The 18,578-nt window shown below is 43.1% G+C and overlaps 1 protein-coding gene across 1 annotated transcript in view; it reads left to right on the forward strand.

Moving 5' to 3' along the window:
- The window catches only part of ROR1 (receptor tyrosine kinase like orphan receptor 1), a 172,908-nt gene extending 154,630 nt beyond the window's left edge, over window positions 1-18,278 (forward strand). Inside the window, exons 5-9 of the mRNA XM_052802086.1 lie at window positions 3,970-4,097; window positions 5,294-5,611; window positions 6,502-6,747; window positions 11,071-11,282; window positions 15,254-18,278. Of these exons, the coding sequence (XP_052658046.1) occupies window positions 3,970-4,097; window positions 5,294-5,611; window positions 6,502-6,747; window positions 11,071-11,282; window positions 15,254-16,678 (2,329 nt within the window). The 3' untranslated portion in view covers window positions 16,679-18,278. The remainder of the gene's footprint in view (window positions 1-3,969; window positions 4,098-5,293; window positions 5,612-6,501; window positions 6,748-11,070; window positions 11,283-15,253) is intronic.
- The last annotated feature ends 300 nt before the right edge of the window (window positions 18,279-18,578 follow it).

Raw genomic sequence — 18,578 nt, forward strand, 5'->3', positions numbered from 1 at the left:
TGGGAGTCGGGTGGGGGGCAGCACCCAGACCCCAAGATCTGACACTGGGGGGGCGGCTGAGCTGCCCTGCGATTATCGCTGAAGTTGCTCCCGCGAGCTGGCCTCCGTGGTTTTCACCTGCTGACTGCTTGCCTCTCTAGTTCAGCAGAGATTTTGCCAGAGTGATTAAGTCCATCCCCAATCAGCGATGCCCATGGGCTTACATTGACTTCCATTCCATTAGAATTTAAGCTTGTCCATAAATTTTAACACATTAATTGCTGAATCAGGCCTCATTTACCTCCTGTTTGAGCCCCTTTTGCTGTGGGTAGAATCGGGTTGGGACCGTGAAGCAGATACACATTTGAGCAGTAATGCTGTGATTTGCTTACAAAAAGCACGTGAGGTATGCAAAATGTGAACTACGTAAAAGGAATCGGCAATCTCAGCCTTGATCCCGAGAAACTGATAGCTGCGTTTTAAAGCCAGCCGCCGAAGTGGCTGCCAGTTGGCAGCAGGAGGTGGGGAATGTGTTTAAGCTGTGTAGGAGCTCTGCATGCTATTGTGGGCTCCGTGTCAGGCTACAGCTCTGGTTTTGGATGAAACGTCTGGCGAGCAGAGGGTGTTCAGCCTCGGCAGCAATCTGTTCAGCGGGAAATGGTCTTAGATGGAGAGCTGGCAGCCGCCCCCCCCAAAAACACTGTATTGTGGGGAGCGATGGCTCGGGGGGGTGTCTGTCTGGCAGAGCTGCAGCTGCATTGGCAGCAGCGTTGTCTCCAGGGCCGCCCTGGGTATCGCTGGGTACAGCTTCGGTTGCCCATCGAGGACCAAAGGGATGCCCTGGGAGGCCCTAGATACTAGATGTAAACATTTCCATCCTGAGCCATCTCATAGAAAAGAGCTGCAGGAGTGAGGGAGAGCAAGAGACGTCGTGAAGAGATGCAGAGGCAAGAGGGGGTTTCGCGTGAACCTGAACGGCTGACGAAGGGTGATACAGAAACAGAGCCAGGGCCTGAGATGTGGCTGCTTCTTCATCGACTAGCGTGTGCCAATAACTTCACCACAATGATGTGTTACCAGCCTATGATCAGGACTCCTGTTGTGGGAGCTGCTATTTTGAGCTCCTGATGGCTGTCAGGAGCAATAGATGAACCTCACAGCCCAGTACTTCTCTCCTTTTTCACTGTGCCCCCACAGAGCAGCTCTGCGAGCGGAGACCGGGGGACCGCGTCCTCTCGTGTCTCAGGGGTCCTTCTCTCATACTCCGGTGCTCCTGTTCCTTTCGTTTGATTTATCCTTCTGGCCCATTATGGAGCTGATTTCCAAACCAATTCAAAGTAGTGCCTGCTCCATTTGAGCTACTGATCTCATGTTTTACCTCTGTGAATTCAAGGCTGGCATGCAGCCCCAGGGGCAGAGGTGGTGGGATCCAGGCTCTCCTCTTTACTCTAATCTTCACCTCCCAAGATTATCTCCAAAATCCTGTTCCTTGGGGCATTTCCACCCAGGTAAACTGGTGTCCCTGCTCACTCGAAATCCTTGCTGCGTGCAGCTATTGCGGTGAAATCTTCTTTAGTTCAAAGGTGAGCCTCAGAGTGAGGTGAGTTTGCTTTGTTGATATGTTAATCGCATTCCTCCTGGTTTTGTCTTCTCTATCTAGTTGTGTGCTTAAATTGCAATGTCTGATCGCCTTCAAGAGCAGTTGCTGTTAGGTGTAGTCCCTGAGTTAAATTCCATAATAAATTATAATAAATAATAAATGAATAATGAATTATATCCTGTTGGGGGATTTATTGATTAGAGGATGGAGAATTGACCTCCAGAGCTTGCAGTAGCTATTGTGGTTTTTTGGCTCAGGTTTCAGCTGTTTTGTCTTCTCTTCAAGAGCCAAGAGAGTGAAAATATTTTCGCCAGAGCTGACTCCATGCAGAAACACATGGATGTGGTTGTGTGTCTCTGTTTACATCTCAGGCTATCTTTGTTGGCTCAATACTATCTGTTATCTGATGTATCTCAGCCTACCATCGCTCTAGTTAATGGAGAGTTTAATTGGCAGTTTAAAGGTTGTGCTTTTGCAATCCAGTTTCCAATGTACTTGGGAACATCTTGGGACCATCATCCAACGAAGCTTGGACCCCTTCCCGTTGATTTCTCAATTGATGCGAGATGTCTGTGGAAGGAGGTTTCCATCTCTACCATCCCTCTTTCCCACCCCCCTGTCTTCACAGTCATAAATTACTGCAGTTAATTCATGGTGTCTAGCTTCTCCCTATGAACTGGAAAACAACGCTGCGTGAATCCTGGGATGGTGCTCGGGAGCTGGTAGCTGAGGAGTGCCGGGAGATGTTTGGGGTGTCCTGGAAGGCGATCCTAGCACTTCTTCCAGCTAATCCCATTAGCTCGCCCTGGCCGCTGTGACAGGGCGCTGGGGAGCCGGGCTGCAGGCTGGCCGCCTGCTCTAAGCCATGCACACAATGAATGGGCGACTTCAAAGAGGCTAAATGTAATTTGCATTTCCAAGCTCTCACAGCCAAGGTCTTCAGGAGGGGATGAAAGTGTCTTTTGTTAAACTTAATGGCAGAGTTGATTAAAAAAGCTGTGATTTTTCCCTATTAAGGCATAGTCTGATTCCACCGTTAGACTTTCGGCATCTGGTGGAGGATGAATTCTGCAAAAAAAAAAAAAAGGCACACAAAGAAAGTAACGTGTTGCCTACCCAGCTGTGATCATACTTAGGGATATTCCAATATCATTTTTCCTAATTTGAGAGCCATATAGTAGCTGCCTCGGGTGGGTACCGGCATGAATAACAAAGAAATTATCAGCAAATTTTCCATTAGGCATGTCCCTTTGCCAGGGCCTCAGCAGAGCTGAGGTGTCCGTCTATCCAGAAAATGGGTCCCAAATATCTCCAACTGGATTCTCAAAGCAAGAAAGTAAAAGGGCTGATTCATGCAGTTAGGTGCATGTTTCAGTGATCATGTATGCAAACTCCTCCTCAAAACATCCATAAAACTATCTGTTGTGTGCCAGCACTTAGCTTTTGATTATCTGTTCAAAATAAGCAGTGACTGGTCTGCTCTTCAGAGGTTTAGTAATTTCCTTTCTCTGCTTTGTTTGAAGAATATTGGCAAATAATTTCACATCTGGATTTATGTATTAAATGTCTCCTATATTGCATAAAACAAAGCACCTAATGAAAGAAATCTGTCTATTTAACTCCTGTCTTAGCTTTAGTTCTGTTTTAGCAATAACTGTTACCACACTCAGGAAGACTGAAGAAACATTTCCTATTTCAAGGGTATCAGTGATGGGAGTGGTTTGATTTTCTCTATACACTTTAAATTCTGTCTCTGCTAGCATGACTCTTCATCCTATGTTTATCAAGTTTGGTTCAAAAATAGAAAACAGCACATTAGCTGCTCTAAATAAACATAAATCTTTTTCGTCAGGCAATTTATGTTTTCTGTTGTAATCAAGGCTGGGTATATTCCTGAGTGTAGCCTTCCCCCTCATGCAAAAAGCATTCATTTCATACAGTGTCAGTGCATATCCTGGCTAACCTGAAATGTCGCTACCTGTTTTTACCAGGCAGCTGGAGTCTTTTTAAAAAATGAAATATTCAATATCTTGTTGAGTATAAGGATATATTCACTTTGGGCTCGTTCGTGAGATACTGAAAACTACCTGCAGCAGTGTGGGAATCCTTTAAGGTTAAAATCATCCAGGGCACAAAGCCTGTGCCGTGCCCCCTGCACTACCTAAAGACCATATAATCCCTTATCACAGGCTGTTAATGGAGGGGAAGGCGGCATGTGGGCTCCTGCGCTGGGTGAGCGTCACCCAGAACGAATCGCAGAGTGCAAGACAAACCCAGTAAGCCCCTCGCATCTGCCTCTGATAATACAAGTGCCAGCTCCCTGTAGTGACATTTTGTTGCAAAGTCGCATGTGAAACGTTTCACCCTTTTGTGTTTATGATTGATTTCAGTGACGAGTATGAAGAGGACGGTTTTTGCCAGCCCTACAGGGGGATTGCCTGTGCACGATTTATTGGAAATCGAACCATTTATATGGAGTCTTTGCATATGCAAGGTGAAATAGAAAATCAGATTACAGGTGGGTAAAAAATGTACCTGCTTCTTCCCCATGAAGCGGTCTTTTCCCAAAAAGCTGCTAGAGTTTTATAAACTGCAGTACTATTTTTATTTGCTCTTCATCCTCTCTTGCTGTGAGATTCCCACCACAAAGTTCACCCGGGACTCCTGCATTGTGCAGTGTCAGTGGAGGGAGTCGTCTGAAGAGTGACGATCTGAGAAGCCTTCATGTCTCTGGTCATCCAGCTCCCCCAAAAGAAACTAAAAAAATGATTCTCCAAGGAGAAGGGGTTGTGTATTTACAGCTTCTGGGAGTCTCATAGCCAGGCTACCTTGTGCTGCTGTTACCCAAGCAGATTTTAAAAGCAAAGGGAGACCAGAATTAGTTGATTTTTATGTGGTTGAGATCATTTAGGTGCTAGAAGAGGCTGCATAAGTAATCTAGCAGGTAGTGTTTTTCCTTTAGATTTAGTAAAGAATGAGTTTTCATTGTTTTTGTGGGAGATGCTGCGCTGATGGGGGTGCTGAATTCAAACTGAGGCCTCATAGATATCATGATACTTCTCTATTTTTTTATATAAATTAACCTTGGCCAGATCCTAACTATAGTAATCATCTTCTCTATATTCAGATTTTCTCTTGCTGTCAGAATATTCCAAATTTCTCTTCCCCCTAGAGTGTTCTTCCTTCGTTTTGTAAACGCTGTCAGCATTGCAAAAAAGACTTTTACATTGCTCACAGGAAAGGCCAATGGTTTCTATACAGCCAACAGTTCATAGTCTTATGCCATTTTGTTTGAAAAGTCATTTGGAATATTATGAAAGCTGGCATCTTCCATGAAGGTACTGGTACTTGCATCCTGCATCCTGCAGGGACTTTTGTTTTTACCTGTTGGTTAAAAGGCATCCAAATATTATATGACTTTGCAAACCATTATAAATTATTTGGGAAAAAAAAGTATAATTAGGTTTGGGGTTTTGGTAACATACTTAACATTAATCCCGTGTTGAAAATCAGATGTACGTTCTCTGTCAGCGAAATCAGCATTGTTAATAACTTCCAATGTAATTAGCGCTCTGTATTTCTGGAAGGCCCGTTCATCACCTGAACCTCTGAAAATAATAGTCGCAATGGGAAGTGAGGGTTATACTGGGAAGGCAAGAGCACAGGAATAAAATTTCCACCGGGTTAAGTAAAATCCTTTTGTATATTTTACAGCTGCCTTCACCATGATTGGCACTTCCAGCCATTTGTCGGATAAATGCTCCCAGTTTGCTATTCCTTCGCTGTGCCATTACGCCTTCCCCTACTGCGATGAGACTTCGTCAGCTCCCAAGCCACGAGACTTGTGCCGCGATGAATGTGAAATTCTGGAAAATGTCCTGTGTCAGACAGAGTATATTTTTGCAAGATCTAATCCCATGATTCTGATGAGATTAAAGCTGCCTAACTGCGAAGATCTTCCCCAGCCAGATAGCCCCGAAGCTGTCAATTGTATCCGGATTGGGATTCCAATGGCAGATCCCATAAATAAAAGTAAGTGAAAACCGTCTGTGCCTCCGTGCAAAAAATACCGCTGTGAAAAGGTTGGCTGTGTGGGCTTGTGCATCAGAGTTGGAGCTAGTGCTGGTTTTTGAAAGCTTGCAGATGCCGTGCTCTCGAATTACCCCACTCCCGCACTTCTCCCCTAGCTAGTCCAGAGTGGGTAGAAATTCAGAAATATTTTTTCAGTTATTTCTTTAGCTGCCTCTGGCTTCACACTAAATGCTGTTTATTGGCTTCAGGTCTTTTCCAATTAATATGAACTACGAAACAATGATGGTGTAAGCATTCGAACACTGGGGAACATCGGTAGCGTCAGCCTCCCTGTCCTCCTACAGCAGCCCGATGTGCTCCAGCGAGACCACGGGTGTAGTATAGGGTGCTTATCAGGAGGAACATTTGTAGGGGCCGGGGCTGTCCCTGCCTAATACAGCCTAATTTCAGGCATCGGCTGAGCTCACTCTTTGAACACGCTGGGCTGCAGCCTGTTCACAACCCTTATACATCTGAATAGTCAAATATAAAACGTGGCTCCCACAAATTCTCCACCTTCATATGAAAATAATGGCTGCAATTCAGGTTCCCACTGTAGTTTTTACTTCTTTTGTGTATCTTATATTAAAAACGCTTGGCATAAGCTGTTTTCATTACAGAAGCATAAGCTTTAAATCCTCCCAGGAATGTGAATGCAAAGCAGGCCCTGCGTTACAGCTGCAGCAAATTGGGAGCCCGTGCTCCCAAACTGGGTTTCCCGGCCTCGGGCCAGCAGCAGCGCGCTACGGCTGGGGGATGCCGGCAGCTCGCCGCCCCCGGGTGCTGCGGCCATCCGCCTTGCCGCCACCAATTATCGCTTTGGATTTTTTTTTTTTTTTTTTCTTTTTCAGATCACAAATGCTACAACAGCACAGGAGTAGATTACCGGGGGACGGTGAGCGTGACCAGGTCGGGGCGGCAGTGCCAGCCGTGGAACTCGCAGTACCCCCACACCCACACCTTCACCGCCATCAGGTACCCCGAGCTCAACGGGGGTCACTCCTACTGCCGCAACCCGGGGAACCAGAAGGACGCCCCGTGGTGCTTCACCTTAGATGAGAACTTTAAGTCTGAGCTTTGTGACGTCCCGGCATGTGGTAATTACTGACCTTTTTTATGTTTCTTTTTGGAACAAAAAGGGGAACCATTTTGTCACATCCATACAGCCGTCCTGCAAAACAGGAGCTGTGCACAAAGTGTCTTTTTTGAATCCCTGAAAAGAGAGCTGTAGGAAAGGCTAACTACAGCGTTTGTAGCTAAAGCCACAGCATCCCTGCTCCAAGGAGACACTCGAGCACTTACCACCCATGCAGCTGGCAAAGCGGCGGCATGAAAATAATTTAGTAGGGAATACCTGAGCACTCGCCAGAAGGTGATGAAGCAGCAGCGCATTGCCAGCCCGAGCGTCCCGGGCTTTCCAGGTTGCCGTTATGATCAATACAATTCTGTAGTCCAAATTAAATTGGATCACAGAAGTGGTACTGTTGACGCTGATCCACAAAGTGGTTGTAAAACATTCTCCATTTTGCTTGGTTTATTAATAGCCATTTTAATAAAGGCAAACCTTGCTTAACAGAGCTCAGGCCTTGTTTAAAAAATAGAGATGATCTTGCCAGATCCTCTTAGCTGTATTTTAGGTTTCTGTTTACAGAAGTGCCCTGGCTGCATTTTGGTCTTGCAAAATGAACAAAAATGGAGATTCAGCTCTCATTTTATTCTGCTTTTCTGAGACCCGGGGGAAGTGGATGGAAGACCTGAACAAATGGTTCCTAATTGTTTTATCTGCATTTAGAAATAACAATATTGATAGCGTGCCAAGAAAAAAATAGAGCTATTTGCATGGACATGCCAGAAATGCACCCAGAAATGTTCTGGAAATTCACGGTACAAAGTTTCACACAAAATTTTATGTTGCCTACAAGTTGTCACAGTAACATTACCTTTCCCCTTGGAAAGGAGATACCTTTTGATGTTACTGTTCGATAGCCAGAACCAAATTAAATTATTTCTGGTTATGGTTATGAACATTCCTGCAGTGAGACATGTTCTGAGCCTGCTCCAAAGTCTTTTTCAATTAATGGAAAGATGGGAATCGATGCCAAAATGGGATCTAAATTATATTCTTACTGAAAGAGTAGATCAGGGGAAAAGCAGACAGTCTGGGCTATATCATGTGCATCTCAAACCCTCTCTAACATTCATATATGCTTCTTAGAGTTCTGTATCTCTTTTGCTATTATTTCAGTGCATTTAACTTCAGTTATTTTGCTTGTTAAATAGGTGCAGTGGTAGACTGTCTACGCAAGAATAGGTTGGTCTGTATAAATGGTCCTGAAGATCTTTTTCAGTCCTTCAGTACAAAAATCTGGATCTAAGTAGCAGTCAGCAGGACTCCCCTTAGCCTACTGTTGGCTCTTAGCTCTCCACCCCGGGAGCGGACGCCTGGGCGAGGAGACGTAGCTCAGCCCCGGGGGGTTTGGGCAGCTCGGTTTGGGCAAGCTCAGGGGTCTCTGCGTGTCCACCGCCAGCGACGCCGTTGAGCTTTCTGTATTCCACTGCACTGCCGCTGTACGACCTTTGAGCTGTGTGCATTTTGTGTTTTCCACAACTTCTGGATAATTGGGTAATTAAGAGTCGGTGGGGGGGCTGCTTGCCAGGCCCCTTCTAGATGGGCTCTGAGATCCCAGGACTGGCTCAGTCTTTTGATCTGAAATAGCTGAAAGCGGGATGCTTTTGGACGTGTTGCAAAAGTCTCTGATTTGAACTTTTTACTAGATAATAAATGAGATAGGCTGGCTGGCTTGAAGAATTCCTGACAAGGGTTTTAATTACCTCTTACCACTGCCTTAAATGGTACTCACCGTACAGCTGGGTTATATGGCATTATTATTCTAAATACAGACAAATAGAGCTATATCAGGTGAGTAGTAATTTAATTGTTAAATGCCAATCTGCATATTAAAACCAAAATACCACGTGGGACTTGCATTCTGCTGGTTTTGCACTGGCTGAAAGAGTAATTTCAGGCACATTTTAATAAGTATTGTGCATTCTGCCTCACCAGGACATGCCTAGATGGGAAATGGATTTAATTAGGGTGGCTCCCAAGAAACCTATTAACCTAATGAGGCTTCACAGCAGGGGCTGCTACTTAATAAGAATAATAATTCCCTTTGACTGGAATAGCTCAGGTGATGAACTAGTGGCCAGGTCTCCGTCTGCCTCGTGCTGATGCTTTCTTTTTCTTTCTTCAACTGTATCTTTCAGTTGTCTCACAAGCTGCAGTAGATTCGTTTCATAAAAGTTTGTCAGCCTGAATATAGGAAGATATGAAACATGGAGTAATTCAAGCATGAGGCTTAGCAAAGACAAATGTAAGAAGGTTTTGAGGGAGAGGGGAAAGGCACTGATTGTATGTCCATGCTAGAGGGCAGCAACTCACGAAGGAAACCCCCAGTGGGTTCACGCTGTAGAGCTGGATGTTCACTGGAGACAGGGTGAGAGCACCCACCGCCCTTCTGTTGGGCACGGGGAGACTGTAATGGGGATGGTGCTTCGGTGCTCTCTTGTTTCCCAAAGGCCGTAGAGATATTTGGACTCTCTCTCCTCTCAATTAAAAACCAGATGGCACAACTTAATCTAAAAAGAATGGTCAAAAAGGAGCGGGGGGGGGAGCAGAAGGACAGCGCGAGCCTGTAAGAGGAGAGGGGTTATGCAAAGCGACATCCAGAACCATTTGAACTTTGCCTCTGTCACAATTTGAGTCAAACCCAAGCCTCAGATCAAGTTCATGTTTAATTAAGCGCATAAAAGATATCTGTGTGGGCCGCTAAGCACTTCTAAAAATCCAGCCTGGAAAACAGAGACAAACAAACTGAAATGACCCTGTAGGAATAATAAAACATTCCCCGTTCTGCCAGAATACACTAAGCCTGATGCTGCCGCAGACATTCACCATCTCCCTCGGAAACAACCAGGCTACGGCCACCGGTCTTGCAGCTCAAGGTGATCCTCAAAGTTCCCGGGGTACCCCATAGTTAGTGTGTTAATCCGTGCGTAATTATACCCTAAGTTTTGTGAATGCTCCTGGAAATACCAGAGCAAAGCAGGCTTCAGTATCCCTGTGCTCAGAGCAGTCCGTCTGGAAGGCATGTCCTTGTCAACGCAAGCGGGTGCTGCGTGGACGCGAGGACGTGAGCTCCTTCCCGAAGCCTCCCTCTCCTCTCCCACTGCACCTTTCCTCTAAGCGACGTGCCCTGTGAAACCAGAGCCAGCTGGAGGGAGGTGAGTGCCTGACGGCCCAGCTACGCCTTGCTGGGCAGTGGTAGAAGAGGGTTTCGTGTTTCTAAAATTAATCACTCACTGCCTAGCTGTGAAGAGCTGCGTGCTGAGGGGGCAAATATTGCGGCTAGTGTGCGTACTATTTTAAATAAACCAGCCTCCCGACCTCTTCCGGATCCTTCCTTTTTTATCCATGCTCTAGCTTTCCTTTCAGCTATCATTGCTGTGTCCTTTGTGCCAGCATTTGCCACCCTGCTCAGATGACGCACTATTAGTATATAGTTGGTAGAGGGGTGGGTTTTCCCATTAGCCCGTTAATCCTATTAAGACCAAGTCCTCAGTATGTAAGATTTTTTTTTAAGATTATGCTGCAGCTTTTGTCTGTGTTCAGACTTTTTGAACCCCTTTCCTGACTTCCTGGGGTAAAGAACAGGACTGTTCTCTCTCTTTCTTGCCATTTCCATGCATCTCCTCCCATCTCCCAGGTATTCTCCATTTCTTCAGCTCTAGGGTCCCTAATCCTCCTGCTACTGCACCTAAAACTAACAAGAAAATAAGTTTTCAGTTGCACATGTTGTTTGTTCCAGTGCCCTGGGTGGCCACACAAGTGCTTTGGCCAATGCTAGGAGATGTTGAGAACAGGAGGCAGGAAATAGATAGGGGGATACAACTATCCTTAAAGCTCCCCACATTTTTGTTGGATTAAGGAAACTATGGCACCAAAACCTAATACACGTATTAAAATAAGGAGTCCCTAATTCCACCAGAGCCTTTCTTCCATAAGCTATTTTAGAAATTAACTTTTCTGTGGACCTGTATTAGACCATTACTTCATTTCACCCCAAGCAATAGCCACCTCACAGTAATCAGCTATTTCACGACCATAAGTAGGTTTGAACTGACATGCTGCAGGGAAATTGTTCCTGGCCATTCTGTGTTCTTACAGAAATGTTACTCAACAAAATTAATTGCTCTGTTAATATTAAGGAAATAAAACAGCATTCAAGGTGGATTGCAGTAATATTACCTGGATGTTTTATTCTTCTTAACACTTGTAGTTGACCCAGGGATATATTTGACTCTGTGCGATACTTCATTCATGCGATACCCATGTTTTGGGTTCTTTTTTTCTGAACCAGATTATAAGGATTCCAAGGAAAAGAATAAAATGGAAATCCTGTATATCCTGGTGCCGAGTGTTACTATTCCCCTGGCCATAGCCTTACTCTTCTTCTTCATCTGCATCTGCCGCAACAATCAGAAGTCATCCTCCCCCCCTGTTCAAAGACAGCCTAAACACGTAAGAGGACAAAATGTGGAGATGTCAATGCTCAACGCCTATAAACCAAAGGTAATCTCTCATTTCTGCTTCGACATTTGCTGTCTGTAAAGGCAGGGAATGAAATGCTTTGATCAACTCAGGGCTGAAACATAAAGCTGATTTCCAACTTGCAGTGTCTGCTGGTGCCTTTAGCTGTAATTTTTGTAACGACTTTTCTCGACGGCAGCATAGCAAGTGTGCTGGACCTGTGGAGGCAATTCCTATGTGTCCATGTATCTGGATAAATAGGAGCTGGAGGTTTTTTGTAATAAAGCAAGCGACCCGGTACTGAAGCATCTCTAAATTGCCTCATTTAAGTTAGAAAGTAGTGCAGATAAAGATGACATTCAGCATTTTCTCGAGAGTTTTTTCGTGGGTCTGCTGTAGTCATATGTCATCTTTCTCTTAGCTGAAATCACTTTGGAAAGATTTGTTCCTTGTTTTTTCAGGCTTACCCATTCTCTCAGTTAAAAAGAGAAATTACCAAAACAGAGCCTCAAAAATCTGCCCGCAGTTCTGGCCAGCACAGCTGATGCATAGCGACTCTTGTTGCTCGTATTGTTTTGCTTCACTGTAGTCCCAGGTTCATGAAGCATTTTTAAAAATAATTTAAGATTTTAGCGTGATTAACCTTGAGCTCCTTGTTTGTTGGCAGGGCAGCCAATTTGCAAACCTGTATGGATCACCCATTTCAGGGCTGTAACTGCCTTCTGCCACCTACAGGCAGAATAATGCCCTGGAAAGAGTATTTGCCTTGTTTTTCAAACCATGCCAATTCTCTTCAACAACTCGATGGAGATTGTTCTTCTGAAGCGTTTCAGAGTGAAAATCAGTAGCTACAAGTAATTAGAATAGAACCTGTGTCGGCTGTAGTATCTGAAGCAGTCAAGCATGCCTTTGAGTAAGCTGTTATTTTTGTTAGAAAATGACATAGCAAAATGAATCCAAATTCTGATTTTATTGAGTTTCAGCAGTGTGAACTCTAACCTTCAAATATCGCTGCTGTAGCTGTTCTTTCAGCAGAGCTAATCACTCAGCATCAGGAAATGTTACACTTGTATTTCAGGAGCTGTGTTCTTCATCTCTGAATAAATTCTGGAGTAGTTTTCGTCTTAAGTTCAGTAAAGCAGCTATGGGATACCGCTATTGCTTGCTCTTAAATGTCAAGTTTATAGAATTAGGTTATAAAGAGTTAATTGTGGCAGCCTAGGGACAATTACTTAAGTAGCTGTATTCCGTGAGAGAGGGGTAGTACGCTACAAGGGGCAGGAATGGATGGAGCTGTGCCACCCAGGCGCTACTTGCTCTTTTGGGGGTGCTGCCCCGTGTGTCTGTGGAGCCGCAGCCTCAGGGCGGCAGGGACGGACACGGAAAGTTGTTGCAGAGGAAAATTCCAGCTCACCACCAGCTCACAGAAAGAGTAGGAGAGTCTTTTTAAGTCAGCGATAAAAGTAAACCCACTGTGCAGCTGTGCTGGAAAACGCAGTGCTGCTTTTGCCCATTAGTAATACAAACTGCATACAGAGATGTTTTTACACGGCGTAATGCTAACACTAGGATTCCTGTTTTAAATAGTGTTGCAGGCACTGGGTGCTGCTGTCATGGTGCCAGCAGGACTGTTGTGCGGGGTATCTGTTCGGGGTGGTCAGACAGAGTCTGGTCTATTGTTATATTTTAACTCCCCAGTCCCCCACACACTGGCCCAGTGAATTTATCTTGATTTTCCTTGAAAATTCTTAATTTCAGCTTTCATGTACATCTTAGAGTAGCTGTATATCAAAATGTTGGTAATAGTACAAAAGCCACTTAATTAGGTAAGTGTCAAAACTACATCTTGCATCCAACGTCCGTGGAATAGTTTGGTAAATTTGGATTTGCTTCTTGGTCCCTGCTCTACTAGATCATTGGGGTACGATCCTGCCTAACTGAAGATAATGGGAATGTCAGCATCATTTTAATGAGGTCACCATTTCCACCTGGACTGCTGATGCACTGATGCCTTATGCACACAACATAGGAAAGCAACTTGCCCAGAAATGTTTGCCAATACAGACTGCACTGTTTTCTTTTTATGTTCAAAGTATATGCTGCAAAAAGCTTTCCATCTTCTTTATGCTAATTCTCTGTTTTCTCACTGGGAGACCCAGCTCTCCCTGTCTCAAATGTTTTGATTGCCTTTCAAACAAAATTTTAAAAGAAAGGAAGTAGAATCCTATTTTTAAATACTGTATCCAGTATTAATGGCAACTTTGGGTAAAAACACGCTTAGGTTTCGAGCTCCAACTGAGGTAGATGTGTGTTTGCTCATACAAATAAAAAAGTTAGCATTTCGTCCAAAAGCCTGTTTCAGTTTTAAGGGATTTTAATTGCCTTCAAAAAATATAATAAACTAAGCTGGTCTTGTCGTTCACCTAATGGAAGGAGCCGATAAAGAGAGAGAGGCGGTGGGCTTCACTCTTACTGCTCTCCCTTTGTACTCGGTTTACTTTGGCGTGCTGCCTCATATGTATTTTACACTTCTTTACGTTTTGTACACCGATGTATGACAAATACTTGTCAAACACAAACTAAGCAGATTTATAACCGCTTAACTTGAAATGAGCCCTTCCTGCCAAAACTTTATGACTTCATTTTCTTTCATAGTTTTCCACTATGTTGGTTCAAACAGACGAACCCAGCCTCAGGTCAGACAGAGGTCATTTCACTTTCATTACTAAAATATAATTTACAATATGCCAGACCTAAACAAGTTTTAGCCTAAAGGATTTGTATAATATAAACCATCTGTTCCTCAACAATATAGCTAATTTCCTGCCATCACTGTACAGTCTACTGGCTGCCTGCTTGAATGGCTTTATTATTATTATTATTATTATTATTATTATTATTATTATCATCATCATCATCATCATCATCATCATTACTGTTACTGTTGCTGTTACTATTACTGTTAATGCAGTATTTGTCTAAAAGTCATAAGTGGCCAATATGATTAGAATTCATTTATTCTAAAATGTCATTTTTAAATGATTTTTTTAAATGTCAGTTGTTTTCCTATATTGCCACTGTAAAGCTGCCGTTATATTATTTCAAGAATGCAAATGCTAATATTTACAGTAATTTATGAAACATAGATCCCAAACTCATTTAGCCTTAAATTACTACCTATGGCTATACTGAGGAGCCTTAATGAGTGGGTTTGGGTGTAGGTGTTACATGTGGAAGTTAACGTCTGAAAATAATACAATTTTTTATGGCCTAAGAGTGAATATATGCACCCAGAATAACAGCAGAGTTTTTAAAAAGTTTGGCTTTCTTCTCGACCACTATCTCATTTTTCCAGCTGACTCTGTCCTGCACGTTTCAGGATTGAACATTCAGTCAAGCATGAACAGAGATAGTCTCTGCTGCACATTGAAGGGTTAATAGCAAAGTCAAGGAAGAATTGGCTACAAGGACATAGTTTTTAAAAAAAAGTTTTCTGCTAAAACTTTAGGCCCTGGCCCAGAAAACACTTCAGCATGTACTTACTTAAAGTATGTGAATTGCCTCAATTCCTGAAATTAGTCAGATTCAATTTTAAGTATATAAATGCCCAAGCCCAAGTATATAAATGCCTTTGCTGAAACGCTGTTGGTTCCAGCATATATTTAGATCTAATACTTACTACTTATCTGATCTTGTGTAGAGGGTAAAAAGTAATTCTAAATTAAGTTTTGGAGCAGGGCGCACACAGATGAGATGGCACTGTGCCCTGGGCTTTGCCGATGTTGGGATGCTGGTGTCCCTCAGGCCGTATCTGGCCCGGGGCGGATGCCGTCGCACCAGTGCCCACGTCTCACAGGGCTGAGCAGGATCGTTGTCAAATGGGTACGTGGCCCAGGGAGTTCCTGTGTCGGTCTGCTTGGCTTTCAGACGTCCTGTGCGAAAAGATCTTTTACTTAACAATATGTTTTCAGTCCGGTTTTTCTGACACGTGTTTGCTGTCGTTTCTTTAACAGAGTAAGGCTAAGGAGTTGCCGCTGTCTGCTGTTCGTTTCATGGAAGAACTGGGTGAATGTGCTTTCGGCAAGATCTATAAGGGACATCTCTACCTTCCAGGCATGGATCACGCTCAGCTCGTTGCTATCAAGACACTAAAAGACTTTAACAACCCCCAGCAGTGGGCAGAGTTCCAGCAAGAAGCATCGCTCATGGCCGAGCTCCATCACCCTAACATCGTTTGCCTCTTAGGTGTTGTGACCCAGGAGCAACCTGTCTGCATGCTTTTCGAGTACATGAACCAAGGAGACCTGCATGAGTTTCTCATCATGCGATCGCCGCATTCGGATGTTGGGTGCAGCAGCGATGAGGATGGGACTGTAAAATCCAGCCTGGACCATGGGGATTTCCTGCATATTGCAGTCCAGATTGCAGCAGGGATGGAGTACTTATCAAGTCATTTTTTTGTCCATAAAGATCTCGCCGCTCGTAACATTTTAATTGGAGAACAACTTCACGTGAAAATTTCAGACCTTGGACTCTCGAGAGAAATCTACTCGGCAGATTATTACAGAGTTCAAAACAAGTCTCTCTTGCCAATTCGCTGGATGCCACCGGAGGCGATTATGTACGGCAAGTTCTCTTCCGATTCAGATATTTGGTCATTTGGAGTTGTTTTATGGGAAATATTCAGCTTTGGACTTCAACCGTATTATGGATTTAGTAATCAAGAAGTCATAGAGATGATCAGGAAAAGACAACTGCTGCCATGCTCTGAAGACTGTCCTCCCAGAATGTATAGCCTGATGACAGAGTGCTGGCACGATCTGCCATCCCGGAGGCCACGATTTAAAGAAATCCACGCCAGGCTGCGCTCATGGGAGGGTCTTTCAAGTCACACTAGTTCTACTACCCCCTCCGGTGGGAACGCCACCACTCAAACGACTTCCCTCAGCGCAAGTCCAGTTAGTAATCTCAGTAATCCTAGGTACCCTAACTACATGTTTCCAGCACAAGGTATACCACAAGGCCAAATCGCCGGGTTCATCGGACCACCAATACCTCAAAACCAGCGATACATCCCGATCAACGGGTACCCGATTCCACCAGGATACGCTGCTTTCCCAGCTGCCCACTATCAACCGCAAGGTCCACCCAGGGTAATCCAGCACTGTCCTCCTCCAAAGAGTCGTTCTCCGAGCAGCGCCAGTGGGTCGACTAGCACAGGTCACGTCACTAGTTTGCCGTCTTCGGGATCCAACCAGGAAGCAAATATTCCTTTGCTGTCTCATATGTCAATTCCTAGTCATCCAGGGGGAATTGGTATTACGGTTTTTGGAAATAAAACTCAAAAACCATACAAAATTGACTCAAAGCAGTCTTCCCTATTAGGAGACTCCAGCATCCATGGACCTAATGAATCTATGATTTCAGCTGAATTGTAAATAAGCGAGGCCTTTGTAAATATAACTATTTACAATACAAACTAGAAAGTCGTAGAAAAGATTTATATTCAAATATTTTATTAAAGATTCTTCTGGTTGTTTAACAGACATTGCAGCAAGTATCTTCTGTGAAGTTTAACTGCTTAACAGGATGGGCAGACTCAACCAGACAAAGATCATTGTGGTATGAATACTCAGCTTTGTCAACGGACACATTGTTTCTTTAAGTGCCACCGACAATTCAAAAAGGGGACGGGGGGTCTTTTTTTTTTTTTTTTTAAATAAAAACATCTTATCATACGCTTTTTCACAGCTTCTTAAACCTCTGATGTGGTTTAAATCACAGAAACTTTTTTATACTGAAAACATATTTTAATATTTGTCTCTTTTTTAGGAGATGCAAATATTCAGAGATCTACTGGGTGTGCAATTTCAGTTCCAATAGCTAGTTAAAATATTTGTAAATTTTGCAGTCAAGGATTATGTTTCAAATATGTGATCTGAGAGCTGAATAAATTACTTCAGGTAGGATTTTGGTCTTTCGTTAAGTTGGGAGTCTGAGTTCAGATTCAGACCAAAAAAAAAAGTCATTTATATGACAGCACAATAGCTTGAGTTACCAACTTGCAGTCTACAAAATTCATCTGCTATTGGCTGCTAAAGATGGCTGGAGTTCTAAGAAATTGCCTTAAAGGAAATGAAATTAAAGTGTTTTAATTTCAGAACTTGAATCAGCTTATTCAAAGATAACATTTCATAATCTAGTAGTTAAAGCAGAAATTTTATATCCTTTTGTTGCTATGCAACTGTTTAATGGAAAAGCTCCAAACCACAATTTTATATATGACAATCAGTTTTCCCAGGAATATTTATTGTTTCAGATCAATGTGTAATTTCAGTGACTATGACTCCAGTAACCCTGAAAAAAGGGGAACTCACATTCCATTAGGCAGCAAATCCATTGATAGCAATTTTGTCTGTCAATTCTAATAATGTGAACTAGGGTTAACTTTCACCTTAGAAGTATGACATTTGTATAGTTACTAAAAATTCATTCAGGTATAAGCAATCTAGATTATTCATTTGAAACCACTTTAATGAGTTACAAAAGTGCTGTGTACATTACAGTTTTTCACAGACTTTTTTGTACTGAATAGTATTTTTATTGTACACGGAACAAAAACAATCTTTTGCTCAGTTGACAATGTTGTATAATATGACTTTATTTTTATCTTTTTGCACAAAAGTGTGATAATGTTTTGTACAGCAGAAGTGAAAATACATCTCTGCATTTTATATCTTGGTCTGTTTCTTTTTATTTTTAACCTGATGTAGATGTTCTTGAAATATATTATGGTGATATTCAGCCACTACCTTATACAAATATTTTTCTTTGTTTTCACTGCATGCGTTTAATCACTGTATTACTTGATGATTGATTTATTAATTATGGGCATTTCAATTAGGCAAGCATGAAAATGTAATGAAAAGGCTATTTTATAATTAAGATATGTGCATTTTTGTATTTCACATGCCAGAGATGATATTAAACACTGATTATTTTATGCTGCTGTTTATTAAAACATTGTTTTAACATAAACATAGCGGTATTTCCTCCGTTTGGTCTAAGATACTTGAAATGTTTCGTATTCGACAGAGAGCTAAAATCTGCTCACTCAGCTCAGGTGGGGCGTCTGCTGAAATGCTCACTTGAATGGGACACGAGAGTTTTGCAAATAAGATTTGCAGACGGGTTACTTAGGGGTAACATACAGAGGCTTAAAGGAGTATTTTGACTGTGCAAATATTTGCAGAGCAGACAAGAGAAGCGGGATGGCGTAACTGCCCTGTGAGAATGGTGCAGTCTTGGCTGTGATCTCATCGGTGCCGTTTAGCTCCG

Source organism: Harpia harpyja, chromosome 11, assembly GCF_026419915.1.
Source record: "Harpia harpyja isolate bHarHar1 chromosome 11, bHarHar1 primary haplotype, whole genome shotgun sequence".
Taxonomy (NCBI): Eukaryota; Metazoa; Chordata; class Aves; order Accipitriformes; family Accipitridae; genus Harpia; species Harpia harpyja.